At 50.6% G+C, this 16,110-nt stretch overlaps 5 protein-coding genes across 5 annotated transcripts; 3 read left to right on the plus strand and 2 right to left on the minus strand.

The window, feature by feature from the left end:
- Positions 1-146: 146 nt before the first annotated feature.
- On the minus strand, positions 147-2,621 carry N7511_010264 (uncharacterized protein; the record flags this gene model as incomplete). Its single annotated transcript, XM_057132641.1, has 8 exons — positions 147-634; positions 693-876; positions 926-1,423; positions 1,475-2,013; positions 2,060-2,209; positions 2,262-2,359; positions 2,409-2,531; positions 2,581-2,621. The coding sequence occupies 8 exons, from the start codon at positions 2,619-2,621 to the stop codon at positions 147-149; spliced, it is 2,121 nt and encodes a 706-aa protein (XP_056980629.1).
- Positions 2,622-2,831: 210 nt separating this feature from the next.
- N7511_010265 (uncharacterized protein) lies at positions 2,832-4,292 on the minus strand (the record flags this gene model as incomplete). The annotated part of the gene is made up of 1 exon (XM_057132642.1): positions 2,832-4,292. One exon carries the CDS (start codon positions 4,290-4,292, stop codon positions 2,832-2,834), a length of 1,461 nt encoding a protein of 486 aa, XP_056980630.1.
- A 239-nt stretch (positions 4,293-4,531) lies between these two features.
- N7511_010266 (GTPase-activating protein GYP6) lies at positions 4,532-6,994 on the plus strand (the record flags this gene model as incomplete). The annotated part of the gene is made up of 6 exons (XM_057132643.1): positions 4,532-4,554; positions 4,604-4,721; positions 4,775-4,933; positions 5,005-5,522; positions 5,576-5,718; positions 5,775-6,994. 6 exons carry the CDS (start codon positions 4,532-4,534, stop codon positions 6,992-6,994), a joined length of 2,181 nt encoding a protein of 726 aa, XP_056980631.1.
- A 1,155-nt stretch (positions 6,995-8,149) lies between these two features.
- Positions 8,150-12,025, plus strand: N7511_010267 (serine/threonine-protein kinase; the record flags this gene model as incomplete). The annotated part of the gene is made up of 4 exons (XM_057132644.1): positions 8,150-8,174; positions 8,484-8,628; positions 8,685-11,665; positions 11,757-12,025. The coding sequence occupies 4 exons, from the start codon at positions 8,150-8,152 to the stop codon at positions 12,023-12,025; spliced, it is 3,420 nt and encodes a 1,139-aa protein (XP_056980632.1).
- Positions 12,026-13,429: 1,404 nt separating this feature from the next.
- N7511_010268 (F-box domain protein) lies at positions 13,430-15,628 on the plus strand (the record flags this gene model as incomplete). Its single annotated transcript, XM_057132645.1, has 1 exon — positions 13,430-15,628. One exon carries the CDS (start codon positions 13,430-13,432, stop codon positions 15,626-15,628), a length of 2,199 nt encoding a protein of 732 aa, XP_056980633.1.
- Positions 15,629-16,110: the final 482 nt, after the last annotated feature.

Consider the following 16,110-nt stretch of genomic DNA (forward strand, 5'->3'; position numbering starts at 1 on the left):
GATTTATGCATATATTCATGTTTGTTTTCATGAAATTCATTCTTGCTTCATCTTGTATATCGTAAAACTATTTTTTATTAAAATAGCAATGCATTGGGGGCAAAGTTACATGGAAAACCATCATTCGTTAAACATGACCAAAAAATCTACCAAATGCTATGCTCAATCATCGCATTAGATACCCATTCAGTATCAAAAGTCTCAATAGAATCTGCGACAGCCATAATTTCAGCCGAAGTTAACATCGTTCCGAAATCACATTCTCCATCCAACACAGGATCCTGCCTGAGAAGAGCATTGTAGTGAGTAGACTGTGGCATCGAGCCCGGAATGGAGGTGGAAGATGGAGAAAGTGGGTTAGGAAGGACATCATTCTGTTGGAAGAAGTTGGGCACCGTCAAAGGTTGAGATTGACCTCGAGAGATGCAACTCAAAGTCTCGTCCAGTCGTTGCAACTCTGACCGTCGGAAGCTGGCGACTTGGTTACCGTCTCCGATCATTTCGTCGAAGATTGCGTACGCCTTCTCCAGCCAGCTTGGATGACTGTCTAGTAAGCGAGGATCGATTGCCGGGCTAAGAAGAAGGATCACGGTGGATACAAAGAGAGATTCAAGGTCGAAGGGAAGAAAGGTTTCTGGAACCAGGGAATTAGTCCATGTGTATCTGAAAGGAGAGCTGCATGAGATGCGTACCTAGAAGGCCTTGGACCTGTAGACTGTGAAGAATACTGATAATATGTTGAGCGGATTCAAGACACATCTGCATCAAGTTCTGAACATTCCGAGATGCATTCAAAGATGCCAGGCAGGATTCTGGTGATTCAAATTGTATTTTGAGGAAACAGAATAACAGAGGTCGGGTTGCGAGGATAATACACTTGACGAAGATTAGGATTGCATTGAATCGGTATCAGGTAAGCACATACCTGATGATATAGAAGGTGTAAAGAGGCCGAAGTTCGGGAAACACCGCTAACTTCTCGGTCCAAATGTAACGGGACTGCCTCGCGAAGTTCATCGGCAAGGCTTGCAATGTTCGCCAACGCCGCTTTAGTACTGAGTAGGAACGTTCGGTTGATGCGTCCATCAATGGCATATACTTCTGTGAAACAGTTAGATTTCATCTTTATCAGGAGGAGCCAGTTGAGCCTACTGCTGTTGACCTCAGCAATAATCTGAGACAATTTGATATGCATGCCGAGGGAGACAGTCTCTGCTTGGTCTGTAAATGTAGGAAGCTGAGTTTGCACGTAGCGATCATTGATAGACTGGGGTAGACCCATAAGAGAGGTCATTTCCCGGTCTAGAATATACACTGTCCACCAAATCTTGCCACATCTTTGCACCGTGTCATGACCTAAATCTTCGACCGGCATTCTGGTGTGCATTCCCTGTGCCATTGCCATTCGCATGGCTTGTCCAATCTGGAAATCTGGTCAGTCTGTTATGCAACTCCTTTTCTCCGAGGATCTTACATAGTTGTGCGCCGACGTGCGGCAATCAATGCACTGAGAATATAACGCAATACAACAAAGGATTTCAGTCGCTACCATAGGATCACGGTATAGAGCGCCAGGGTCAGGCAGAAGTTGCAAAGCTTTGACAAAGTAGCCAACTCCAGGTGGCTTTTTCCCTTGTGCCTTGGGTTGAACAAAGCCTTTCCCAAAGGCCAAAATAATCAGGAAATGAATATACCATAAACTATTGGTCATCGCGTGTCCATCCCCGGAGTAGAACTCCTGAAGCGAGTTCATGAACTCCCCTTCCTCAAAAAGATGATATAATTGCCCACAGCGGAACTTGACAGCGTTGATCAGATACATAGTGTGGTCGCGAGTAGGAACAATGGGAGCGTCTGGGCCCGGGGTTGTTCGTAACCCGTCCCATGGGAGTTCGTAAGTCATCTCATCAAACAGTAATGCTTCCGGGGAAAGTGCCTCTTGATAGGCATGTTGGTGTGCTAAGCTGAGAATTCGCCGAGTGAACGACCAGTTTGATGAAGTTCCAAGATAGACTAACGGGGTCAGAACTTTGCCTTGCGAAACATAAGAAAAACGCACATGTTCGGCCATTTGCAGCAGACATAAAGGCAGGAGGGCCACTTGAGAGCGGATTTGTCAAGCCAGAATCTGCATCTTCGTATTCCTGAGACTCATCATGATCATCGGGAGTGATCCTATCCAGTGATGTATCTTCACGGTCCTTTGCATCTGTAGGGAATCAGCAGGCATAATTTTCTGAAAGCCACATAGACACACAGACCATTGGTTTGTAAGCCAAAGCTGGAACTAAAAGGACTTCGTTGGCCCTTTTCCGACTGCTCTATAAGCGCAATCCTTTGCTGCAACTCCATGATGTACCTGCGTCGATCCTTAGTCGTGAAACTTGCAGATTATCCATTGAACCTACCCTCTTGTGACCAGAATCTTCTGGTCTCGATCATTGAAGATACATGATAGCTTGCGCTTGCTGCACCCATCGCAAGGCTGCGATCCGGAGCATTTGATCTTTTGTCTTCGGCATCGCACGCAACTGATGGCATTTAGCAACCGAACCTCCACCGAACTGAATGTCCACTAACGCATTCGAGGATCGCTTTGCAACTCTTCCATCACCCGCCATGTGTATTGGCGTTCTTGCAGGGTTTGCAGTGAAGTTGACGGGATACAAGGGTTGACATGGCCAAAATGCGGGGGGCCAAAGGCAAGAAGTGGAACTATGATTGGGGCGGCCTAACAAACGAATCATAAAGTGGCAAAGATGCTCGTCTTATCGCTACCGGGCGCCTTCCCGATTATCAGTTCACATTGGCTCATCAAAGTTAAGTTGCTTTTATCGTTGCCCGAGGAGATGGAGATTTGTCTCCCAGAATTGTCGGCAATGGGTGTGGCCCCAATGTTCTGTCCACCACTCGCCAAAACTATCTTGTACATCTGATTCATCCACCCGTAGAACTCGCTCGTCTCTTTTGAGCGCACAAAGTGCACAGGAGTGGGACGCTTTCAATGCTCCTTGATCCGACCGAGCCACGATCACTTTGAGCGCACCCGGGTCCGGGACTGCGGGAATTGGCCGCTGACCGGCGGCTTGTAGTACAGTATTGAAGATCGCCGCCCGTTCTCGCCAAAGATTAAGTACATTGACAGCATCTTGTTCTTCTTTGATATTCTCATGTTTGTTGACACTGTTGAGTTTCATGCCGCCTGTTTTGCCGGCACGAGCAGGGCCGATCCGCATACTTTGGCTAAGAATGGTGTCTCGTTTCCAGCGGAGACTTCGCCCTGCAATCACACGGGCAGCGGACTCAAGAGCATTGTGGATATGGGAGGCAGTTGCGGAAAGGTTGGTTCTGTTGGAAGGCGAGGATCGTAGTTGAGATTTGACCTGTGTAGCCTCCTTTTGTAGATTTTCAAACACATCTAAGAACAATTCGAGAAGTACAGATGGCGGTGGGATATTTGTTGGGCGAACCGTCGGCGATGATACTGGACTGGTGACCGTTGGCGAAGGCGTATTGAATTTGGGAGCTGGTGATGCACTGGGTCCATCGGTGAAATCCCCCCAATCGTCAAAGGCATCATCGTCCCAGGTTGATGTCGAAGCCTTATGAGGCTTGACGGGTGGTTTTGCCTTTTTCACGGAGACCTTTGGTGGAGGCTTGCTAGCGGGTGCGTCTGTGAACTCACCCCAGTCACCGAACGAGTCATCATCCCAGGTCGCCTTGGGTTGACTTTTAGGCTGATTAGGTTGAGAAAGTTGTTTCTGACGAAGAGTCTTTGTTTCCTGGTTCACAATTGGTGCCGTGTCGCCTATTGAGAGAGTCTCGAGCAAGTCGACAGCCCCCGAGGCTCCGGAAGCATCTTGTAGAGGGGTTGAGCCTAGTGATCTGGGAAATGCAGCTACTGATGATGGCTGGGATGGAGCCGTTGGCCTGGGAGCCTGTTGGGAAGTAGACTCTGGTCCTTCGAAGTCACCCCAGTCGTCATCCGCATCACTTCCTGGTGCGTCGAAGGCTGTATCAAACAATACATCACTGTTTTTATTCAGTGGTAAATCAAATTGCGGTTGAGAATGGGATCCCCAGGGGGGTTGAACTGCGGAATGATTCCCAGCTGTCTTCGGGATTGGATCCGCAGCTTTGGTGTGTTGCAAAACACTAGCCGGTGCTCCGAAGAAATCAATATTTTCTTGATTCAGGTCATCGAAAAATGAGGTTTTCTGGTTCTGTTGACCAGAGGAACCACTGGCTGGGGCAGGAGCCTGGCCAAATTCTGCTAGTAGATCGGCAGACATATCGTGTCATGAAGCTGTCAAAGGTGACATTTGAATCTGGGTCTGATTCTGCTCGTGCAGCAAAGCAACCGATTGTATATCGACCTCAACCGAAGACCCCGGGTTTCCCACTTAATGCTCGGTAACCTTCAAGTGAAAGTGAAGCGAAAGTCCAGCCTCGGATCGTAAAGATGTCGCAATGACGATAAGGCGGTCTACTTATCGGCTCCCCTCACCTTCTCTTGTCAACAACTTCGGCAATGAGAACCATTGAGGAGACACGGTATTTCCCCCTACTATGATTGGAAATATCCTATTACTGACTTTCGCAGAAAACGATGGGACATCTTGTTCACCGACAATAATACGACCTCCGACCTCCGAGCGACCTTGCGATCCGACCAGGGCGGGAACCTATGCGACGATGGGCTGAGATCAGTTTGCTGGAAGGTTCTGTGATTTGGAATCGCTAATATTGGGTCCAAATGCTTATAAGAGAACAGGCATTTCTGGTTTTCGACGGCCTAGATCGAAATGAATGGGCGGCCAAGCTCGACGAATCCCGCGACACCTATGGTGCGCTCCGAGATCATTTTCTGAAGTATATCAACCACCCGGACGACATAGACTCGAGTGTCGATCCGTTGGCAGACGATGCAGAGGTACGCGTTTCTCTGCTTCGTCCTGATAGCACCGAATATTCCCTTATCTGACCAATCTTTGGAATGTTCAGTCTCCTTGGCAAACGCTTCGAAAGGATGAGACGCTGCGCGCCGAAATTTTACAAGATGTCGACCGATGCCTGCAAGAAAATTTCTTCTTTCAAGAGCCTGCTACAAAGTCTAAGTTGACTGAAGTCTTATTTGTCTACTCCAAGCTCAATCCAGATGTGGGTTATAGACAAGGAATGCATGAACTGCTCGCACCAATTCTTTGGGCAATTGACCGGGACTCGGTGAAGCCACAATCTGGAAAGTCTGATCCAGCCAACGATAAGGACCAGGAACTGATGCTTCAACTTCTTGACCCTCATTTCGTGGAGCATGATTCCTTTACGCTGTTCCTTTCTGTAATGCAGACAGCTCGCATCTACTATGAACACAGTGAGACACGATCTGCAAATGGTCAGGCAGAAGTGATTCCAATAGTAGATCGTTGCCAATATCTGCACAAAGAGGCTTTGATGATTATTGACCACGAACTCGCGGAACACCTCGAAGCAGTTGATGTTCTACCTCAGATTTTCTTGACGTAGGTACCAGTGACTTGGAAACATGCGATTAATGTGCTAACTCTGTACAAAGTCGCTGGATGCGCCTCCTCTTTGGACGGGAATTTCCATTTGATGATGTCTTACTCATGTGGGATCTCCTATTTGCTCATGGACTACGGTCTGATCTCGTTGATTTCACCTGCATATCTATGCTTCTCAGAATCCGCTGGCAATGTTGGTTGATCCGCTGTCACTCGTGGAACCCGATTTAGCTGACATACGTGATCTAGTGCTCGAGGCAGACTACTCGACTGCATTGACATTATTACTTCGCTACCCTTCACCTCATCCACATGAACCGCAAACCTTTGTGCACGACGCATTGTACTTGGAACAGAATCCTACCGCCGAACGTGGTAACTTTGTCATTTCAAAGTACTCCGGTAGACCCCCAGAACCAAAGAGTCGTAGCCAATCTGGCACAAGACGAAAGGCTTTTCTATGGGAAGACTTCAAGAGACGAAGCGAAAGCACCTCACCCGCTCATTCCCCTGCGCAGAACAACTCGAAAAGCCTAGAAGCAATTTTCCAGGATGTTTCACAGGGCATTCAACGCCGGACAGAGGCTTGGGGTGTTGCCAAGGCTGTTCGAGGTGCTGTGACCGAAGCGAGGAAAAACATGCAGACAATGCATTACGAACCAAATCTCCGAGCTGCCTCTTCAAGACCCGGTACAGCCGCGTCAGCTTCTGAGGCTCAACCATCAGCGCTTACAATACCTGCGGCCACGGCTGCGCTGGAATCGAAGATTGACAGTCTCGAAGAAAGGAACAAGACATTGGCAACTGCCCTTCGCGAGGCACTGAGTGATCTTCACTTACAGCTGAACAATGTCAAAGACATTGATCCCGGAACCAACGATCTTATGAAGCAAGCTTTGGCTAAAGCCGTGAGCGTGCAGGTTTGCCTCCAAGATGCATCTGTCCCAGTAGAGTCCATCGAGCAACCACCGCGTGTAGACAATGAAGCAATTAGCCAGCATGAGCTTCAAAAGACAACCGATCTGAAAATGGGCGAAAGAAAGCGCGACATCCAAACTAGGGTTCAATCGCAAGCACCAACTTCCGCTAACACGAATACGGCCGGGTCAAGTGCCGAAAGTGGAACCTCCAAGCCTGTCCGCGTCGCCACGGCAAATCGGATATACACTGACAAGCAAGCTGAGGGCGTGCGGGCAACTACCTCGCGATCAAATGTGCGCCCGTCCCTGACAGATGCAGGGTTCTCATGGATGCTTGGTGGCGGCCGGAACCTATCAGGATTCGTTAGCTCCACGTCGCCGCCGCCGGAGCAGACACGCCAGCAGGACCAAGCCCAAGCCCGCAGACCCAGCACCTTGTTCGGATCTGGCGGAGATGAGAATTCAGGGACAGACGCCGAATCGGGTGAATTGGCTCTACATAGCCTTCGGGGCTCTCGGGATCCTCTGTCAGGGGATGGACCATTGTGATCGCCTCGGTTATGGCCTATATCACTGGTTGCATATCCTCGCCGGTGATACACAATGTATGCGAGCCCACGGGGGCCCACTTGTTATCTCCCAGGTTCCAGGCTACTGTACATAGTTCTTTCACAATCGGACTCGGACACCTCAAGGAGTCAATCATCGTCCCACATCAGGCGCTCGGATCTATTGCAAGCCACTTTGCATCATCGCCTGCAGAACCACTTTCGAGATCGATACTTGGAAACCAGCTGGCATCTCTTTGAAGCGGGGTAACCTTTGCCTGAGCGTCTCTACAGTTGACAACAACGTCCATCGGGCTCTTGTAGAACATTATCCAATCTCCTACCCCTCCGCTCAACATACATGTATCAAGCCAACTTGAGTCGAATCTTTCATGCTCTCGCTCCACGCGCTGTAAACCCTAAAACAACATTAGTACACCCAAGTGTCGCACTAAAAGTCACTAGAAGAGTTTATTGCTCAGCTCTGCGTGGTTAGATCTATACTCCGAATTTATTGTCATCATGGTCGCTCTTTTCTGCTCTGTCCCCATACCTGAGTCGGTATTCAGGTCATGTTCATCGCTTGGTCTTTGAACGCCCTATGTCCGAATTTCCCTGACTTGGGACTGTATAGACCAATATCCTTCATAGATCTCTCAAAGCGGGCACCCAATGGAAATGCTATGCTGCCACATGGGATAAAAGGCGTCGATCAGCCGACCCTGTCCAGGATAATTTTAATCAGAAAAATCCAAGCAAGAAAGAAAGCGATATAGAAGTCCAAGACGACATTACATCACGGAAGGGGACCCAGTCCTTTGGCATTTTCCCTTGGGCTCCCCACCTCACTAATCCCCCGCTGCGCTTTTCTTTTCTCCTTTCCCTTTCCCCCCCCTACCATCTCTACAACCGCGACTTTCTCTTTTTTACTGCGTGCTCAGCCGCGACGCCACATATGTCGCCTGAGTCCTTACGAGGCAGCTGCCCCCTCGACTGTCGCAGCGAATGACCACAACTCTACACACCTATACATGTCGCATAACCTCTCTTTCACGAGTGCTCGTCTCGATTGAGCCTCATCCCTTCCTTTCCACCTGACCTCGATTATTAAACAGGGGTGAGAAATAATAAATTCCTAAAAAAAACCCCACGGAGAATGGGTTCTGCTTTTAACCCGGATGGTAAGTGATTTGCACATGCTTTTGATCTTGACCTTGCCACTGTTTCACATTCCATGGGCCTCGGGAACCAGGGAGATTCAGAGAAGAAGTGAAGCTACAGTTCTCGGGTTGAACCTAGACGTGCTGGAGCGCTCGGGCAAAAGCTAACGTGGAGGGTGTGCTGCCGGGGTTACTCTCAACGCAAGTCACTTCTTCGGGGCATCTGACCGCGGAGATCAACCGTCCGGATCACTGGATCATTCCAGGGCCGTGGAATGGAAACTTCGGCACGCGCCGATTGAGTTGACTATGAATGCTGATCGGTCATAGGCGAGCCCAGTCCTCTTTCGTCGCCCTTAGGACCCCTCTCAGAGTCGCCCGAGTCCGAGTCAGGATTCCAAAAACTTTCCTTACAGACAGAGCTGAAGAATTCGAGGGATAATAGTGTATCTTCGGGATATGACCCTATCTCAAGGTCGGCGAGAGTTTCTCTACTTCCGCATCTCCCTTACTGACCTTGCGACATTACAGCAGATCTCCGTTGTTTGAAAGCGAGCATGGACTCGGCCCGTCTGGACTGGATCGTATACGCCAGCACCAACCCTCGCGTGTCTTGACCCTTCCAAACCTCTCTACATCGTCCTTAGCTCCGATGGCGGCTCAACGCCCCGCTGCGTCGCCCCGCTCGCGCTCGTCGTCTCGAGTTAATCCCGGCCTCTTATCCGCAAACCAGAGCTTCACGGATTTGGAGGACCTACATCGGTTTCCCTTGGAGTCATTGCACTCTTTTTCCTTTGCACAACAATCGGAGGAATTCCTTCACAGTCGCCAAAATATCCTCAAGAGATCCATTGATTTCATGCGCGACCGCATGGGATGGGCTGGTACCAATTCTGCCATCGCCAACGCACAAGCCAATGCCAGCGGAGATACGGAAATCCAGGGTATGATGGACCTTCTGGCCCGCGCGAATATGCTTGAAACCCAGGAGCACCAAAGTCAGGCTCGAGGACCCATAACCGGACCTGCAGATATCAATGGCGACAACATCTTTGAGAAGGCCTTCTCGGACAGAAGCTCTTCTACCTCCCCAGTCAGCACCCGTGACATGGCATATGAATCTGCCGCAGGGTCGCATCCATCGGACGGCTCCCAGTTCCTGAGTCCTGTTCCCAGTGATCGTATTTCGAATCAACGGAGGGACCTGGCTTCAGCCCCGATGTCCAGGCGCGTAAGCTTAAAACGTACATACACGGACCTCTGCTCAGTCTCGCTCAAGAGCAAGCTGATGGAAACTCTAGCTCAACCTTACACCTCTTCCGCGGACCCTTTCGCCTCCCTTAGTTCCTCCACCGCTGGATTGGGATTTCCGTTTCAGGCTCTCCACACCCACAGCAGCAAATGGACTCCGGTATCCCAGGCCGTCTTCCGAACTGAAGCCCAAGCACCATGGACCATCCTGGCCGCTAATGATCTCTCCTGTCTGATTTTTGGTGTTCTTCAATCTGAAGTTCGCCGTCTCAGTATCCTGGAAGTTGTACAGAAGGAGCACAGAGACTGGCTCGAATGCAAACTTCGGGACCCCAGCACTGACGCCGCCGCCCGTATGCCGCTTCAGCCCGAACGCGCCAATATCAATGCCGTGAATCCCAAGTTTAGAGGTCTTGGAAATGGAGTGACCGCTCAACTACTTAGCAAACCATCCTCCCGGGAAAAGTCACGGCGGTCCCAAACTGACGACGGTTATGGCTCCAGCACGAGAAACCCCCGAAATGCAAACCATTCAGCCAACAAGTCACGCGGTGTTCTACTGTGCGGTGATGTGGTTCCGATCCTAAAACGAAACGGGACGCGGGGCTCCGCTAGCGTGTGGGTGATGGAAAAGCGTGGTGGTCTGATCTGGGTTGTGGAAGAGATTACAGAAAACGCTGCCTCTGTCCAGTGCGACGATTCCTGGAACGTTGTGGATGTCAAAGGTGACCCTGACAAAATTTGGGGCCCATCCGTTGTCCAGAAGGGACAACCAATTACCGACCTTCTCCCGTGTCTGCCAGCTGACTCTCTCCAAACCTCCTTTGACCAGGGAGTAACCAAGATTGCGGGGTTGAAGCACTTTGCCGCGCGCACCGCAGCCGGCGTTTGTATCCCTGTGGCGGTCGGCAAGGGAGGAGACCGAACCCTCCAAGTGTCGAGTTTCCCCCACGTCGCTGGAATGATGGTCTTGTCGTCTTCGTCATTGAATGTCATCAGCTCTAACTCCGTCTTCTCCTCTGTCTTATTCGGCCAAGAACGACCAGAAGGACTCCACTTTACTGATTTGGTCCCTGACTTCGATGAGATCCTGGACGTTTTAACCGAGGAGGACAATGTGCCATTGGTTGATGGTATTGTGATTCCTGAACACAGCTTCCGGCGGGCACGGACGCTCTCTATCCTTCGCGATGGAAAGGCAAATGCAGCATCAGTATTCACAGAGCCAAGTGGTCTTCTGGCTAAGCATCGAGATGGTTCAACTATTGTTGTGGACATTCAGTTGCGCGTGGTCAAAAGTGGAACCTTCTTCTCAAAGGAGAAGGCCGAGAAAGAGAAAGGGAAGGAAAGGCAGAGAGCCCAGGATCGTAACAGCGACTCAGATGACAGCGATGACACAATTGCCGTCACAGAGTTGGTCTACGCATTGTGGATTACCTATTCAAGGCAGATCCATGCTGCTGGTCCTGCGGCCGGTCTGTCCCCATCATCGGTGCCCACCTCCAAGCCGACTTCTCCGACACATGATCCCGACTCGGATCGACACTCAGGATCCAGCTCCGCCACGCAGACCCCTGACACTCGCAGCACCTCCGTGGAGGTGTCAGCGCCAACCTCGACCCTCAGTCAGCAACTCAACGAGGCTGCATCGCAACCCCTCACCGACCGTCCCGTGCAACCGGTTCCCGAAGTCAATGCGAAAAATGAGCTTCCAGCGAAACGGTCCATTGGTGACTACGTGATCCTGGAAGAAATGGGACAAGGCGCCTACGGGCAGGTCAAATTGGCACGTCTGAAGAAGCAGCCTACCAAGAAAATGGTCCTCAAGTACGTCACTAAGAAACGAATCTTGGTGGACACATGGACTCGTGATCGCAAGCTCGGCACTGTTCCTCTGGAGATCCACGTCCTGGACTTCCTACGACGCGACGGACTCAAACACCCTAATATCGTTGAGATGGAAGGTTTCTTTGAAGACGATATCAATTACTATATCGAGATGACCCCGCACGGACTTCCGGGGATGGATCTCTTCGATTACATTGAGCTCAAGGCCAACATGGATGAATCGGAGTGCCGGAATATCTTCAAACAGGTTGTGAGCGCGATCAACCACTTACACACCAAGGCGCTGGTGGTGCATCGCGATATCAAGGATGAGAATGTGGTCCTCGACGGAGAGGGACGGATCAAGTTGATCGATTTCGGTAGCGCGGCCTACATAAAGAACGGACCGTTTGATGTCTTTGTCGGAACCATTGGTAAGCCCCCCCCCCCCCCCCCCCGTTTCCCCGTTTTCCCAAGGCTGTGTTATGGACTGGGCAGGGGTAAGATGCTGACTGCATGAACTAGATTACGCCGCCCCCGAAGTTCTCCAGGGCAGGTCGTACCGAGGCAAGGAACAGGACATCTGGGCCCTGGGAATCCTCCTTTACACCATTGTCTACAAGGAGAATCCTTTCTACAACGTGGATGAAATCCTCGACCACCCCCTCCGCATTCCCTTCCTTCCCTTCTCGGAAGCTTGCATTGATCTCATCCGGACCATGCTGGATCGCGACGTTGACAACCGTCTCACCATTACCGAAGTGCTTGAACACCCCTGGATGGTGGAGTGCTGATCTCTTTCTCCATGCCTTTTACTTATTGAGAAAAAAATATAACACGATACCCCACAAAGTTGATTTCGTTTTGATGATGGCAGGATTTTGCGGGCTGGGGATTGGGTATCATTGGTGGAGCGAACAACTAAGGTGGACTATGAACATGAACATGAGCATGGCACGATGACCGTACTTTTTTTCCTCCTTCTTTTTCTGGGCTTTTCTACTTGCATTATTCCATGGCATTTGATTATACCTTTGCATACGACATGACCTAGAGAATCCGAATCTATATCACATACGGCTTCACCGAAAGATCTGGGCGAAATTGCGGGGGATTCGTCCGAGCCGAGACAGTGGCTCATTTCCTTGGCGAGTGGAGTGGAGCATTCAGAATGTATTACTAGTGGCTTATCTCAACTGTAGCCTCCCAAGGATGGACCTGTGTCTACTGTAGAAGGGTGTAGTCGCATGCACATGTGGCATCTGTTACACCGCAAGGCTGAAAGGGATAGCAATAGAAACCGAAACAGAAATAGACACAGCTACAGACTCAGACACAGACACAGAAACAGAAACAGAAACAGAAACAGAAACAGAAACAGAAACAGAAACACAGTGGCATACATCGCCTCTCGGGCCCATACCCCCCGCAGTGGCGCCCAGCGAAAGAGGTCGGAGGCGAGAAAGCGAATCTGCCAGGAACAATCTCACGGAGTCACGAGAATTTCGTTATCTGCTCAGCCGATGAGGTTTTGGTCATCAGATAGGTCTGTGCCACTCAGGCGATCAGAATGTAGAAACGGAAGATCAGACAACTCGAGGAAGTGATTTGATACAAGTAGATAACGTTCATGATAAGCAGTACATGGGGAGTACATCATTCGCTATGTGGACCCTAGGCATCTGCCAAGTTTAGTCGATGTATCGCATTCCCTACTTGCTCAGGTGCATTCCACTCCTTCTTTTTCTTTTCTTTTTGGTGGGTGATCTTACCTGTTCCCCTCTACTTCCCCTCCACTTCTATTTTTCATTCTACTGTGACCCGCTTGAAACGTCAACCCGGCACGAGTGCCGTAAAGAATAGTCTGTTTCCACGGTTCCGTTGGCCGTGGACCCCCGAGAACAATAACAGTCGTGGTTTCCCCCCCACCGGCCCACTGCATTGCCATTTATTGCGTCGTCTTCTTGGGCAGTCACTCTCAGAAGGAATTTGTGTGTTTCAAATCACTATGCAGGTCTAGGCGATCACGGTGCAGTACTGCGTGCACTCCGCCGACACTCTATACCTTCCGATTGCTCCCCCGTTGATAACCGACTTCGTCGAACCTGCCATCCTCCGGATCGCACCGACCTCGGAAGACGTGAGGACATACGAGTGGACCAGAGAAGGGTGCCGAGCGCTTGAACAAACACATCAATATGGCCGCCCAGATATCCGACGAGATCATGCCGGAGGGAACCTCGCCGGCGAACCCGACAGCATGCGGGCAGATCCCATTAGATCAACCGCCCAAGCTGAAGGGCCGGCAGAAGTTCCTCCAGAGTCTCCAACGAATGTCCTCCAGCCCGACATTGACAAGACGAGCGCGCTCAACATCTACTTCTGGCCTCCGGCGAGAGAACAAGGCTTCCTTGTCTTGTGTTTCGTTATCGTCGACCGCATACTCGCCTTGTCTACCAAATGGCAGTTCCTCGCAGCTCTATGGCGGTCTCAGTCCTCGCCCTGCGACTCCCGGGTATGCAACTCCTGCTGAATTCCCGGGCTCGAACCTTCGCCCGCGTCTAGTTGATACGGATGGGCCCAGTAGCCCTCTACCCCGCACGGTACCTTTGCCCTTGGATATTGTGAGGCCGGCCTCACGGGGGTCACCGCGAACAGGGACGCCGGTGGGAACCAGGATGGAGGAGATTGTCTTCCCGGAACCGGAGGAGCCGGTGAAAACTTTCGATTTCTGGGGGGATATGCCACGGGAGCTCAAAATGGAGGTCTTCCAGCATTTGAAGCCGCAGGAAATTGTTCGCTGCTCTGCTGTTTCCAAGGCTTGGAATGAAATGTGCTACGATGGACAGCTATGGTCTAAGGTTGATACGACCGAGTACTATTCCAAGATCCCCAGTGATGTCTTGGTGAAGCTCATTACTTCCGGTGGTCCGTTCATTCGCGATCTCAATCTGAGAGGCTGCGTTCAGATGCGTGACAAGTGGTCATCGGAGGGCGAGCGCATCTCGGATTTGTGCCGGAATGTCGTCAATTTCTCGCTGGAGGGCTGCCGTATCGACAAGCCTTCTATCTACTCTTTCTTGCTCCGCAACCCTCGTTTGGAAAATATCAATGTTTCGGGGTTGTCGAGTGTTACAAACTCCGCTATGAAGGTCATTGCGCGGTCTTGTCCGCAACTTGAGACATTGAATGTTTCATGGTGCAATAATGTTGATAGCTCTGGTCTTCTTCGGATTGTCCAATCCTGTGAGCGGTTGAAGGATCTCCGAGCTAGTGAGATCCGCGGCTTCAACAACGAAAAGTTTACATTGGCTCTGTTTGAGCGCAATTCTTTGGAGCGCTTGATTATGAGTCGTACTGACTTGACCGATGAGAGTCTGAAGATCCTGATTCATGGTAAAAGTCCCAACGTGGATCTCCTGACCGATCGCCCTATTGTCCCACCTCGACGGTTCCGCCATCTGGACTTGCACCAATGCGCAGAGATTACCGATGATGGGTTGAAGAGTTTAGCCCACAATGTTCCAGACTTGGAGGGACTGCAAGTTTCTCAATGTTCTGAGTTGACCGACAGTTCGATCATCGACATCATCCAGACCACACCTTTGCTGTCCCATCTGGAAATTGAAGACTTGGAGAACCTGACCAACAATGTCCTCGTCGAGCTCGCTAAGTCATCATGTGCCCAACACCTAGAGCACTTGAACATCAGCTACTGCGAGAGTCTCAGTGATACGGGCATGCTCCAAGTGATGAAGAGTTGCCCAAAACTCCAGTCTGTCGAAATGGACAACACCCGAGTCTCCGATTTGACTCTTATGGAAGCGTGCTTCCGCATCCGCAAACGCGGGTACAACGACGATCTCCCGAAAGTCGGACTACGGCTCGTGATCTTCGACTGCGCAAACATCACCTGGGCAGGCGTCAAAGAAGTGCTATCCAGTAACGCCTATATCCCCCGCGCGTCACGCAAACCCACATCAACAGTTGTGACAGTGACACAAACCTCTGACGAGGGTTCTTCCCCCATGACCAGCACATTTGTTACCCCAAGCTCCACACCTCCTCCTTCGTCGACCTCACCCAATGAAATTATCCAGCTCAAGTGCTTCTATGGATGGCAAATGACCGTCGATGAACACACGAAGCGTGTCCTCCGCGGTGATCTGGCTGCTGCTTCCCGGCTGGACCGGAAGTGGGCCGATTACATGATGGCCACGGAGGAGGCTGGTGCTGCTGGCGCCGGTGCTCGTCGACGTCGGCGCCGCGCTCGTGAGGCTGAGCGCCTCTACAATGTCGACGAGGATGAAAATGACGCTTATGGTGTGGGTGCTATCACTGCGCTTGGTGGTAGACGTCGCCGAGCTCAAAGTGGTGGCGGTTGCACTGTGATGTGAAGACATCTAGTACTTTCTTCTTTGTGTTCTAGAACATTTACTCGAGTTTGAGGTAAGACACCACTCAACTCTACTGGTGCAGGACCACCGACAGGACAAATGAATCGACATGATCTGTTTATCTTGGGGCATTTTCTTGCTCAAATCTTCCCACGAACTACGAATTACGCATACTATGGCTCCTGATCTCCGATTTCAAATCTCTTATTTCTCGCTATCTACATCTATCTACCCATCGCTATCATCACACCTTCTACCACTTCTGACTTTCTTTTCTCCCTCCTTTTCGTTTTCTTCCTATGGCGCAAGGCGCAAATTCAAGAATGGCATTTCCATTGCATGTCTTATAGCATTGATTTTTTGGATCATTTGAGTTCAGGCTTATTTTAGCTCTAGCGCATCTAGAGGGGTCACTGGCGTTTTGAACCTGTCGGGTTCATCGGGCCTCTTTGATGATTTCAAATGAGCTTTACTAGCCTTCG

This window comes from Penicillium nucicola (genome assembly GCF_028828085.1).
Source record: "Penicillium nucicola strain IBT 29836 chromosome Unknown utg000010l, whole genome shotgun sequence".
NCBI classification, from domain to species: Eukaryota; Fungi; Ascomycota; class Eurotiomycetes; order Eurotiales; family Aspergillaceae; genus Penicillium; species Penicillium nucicola.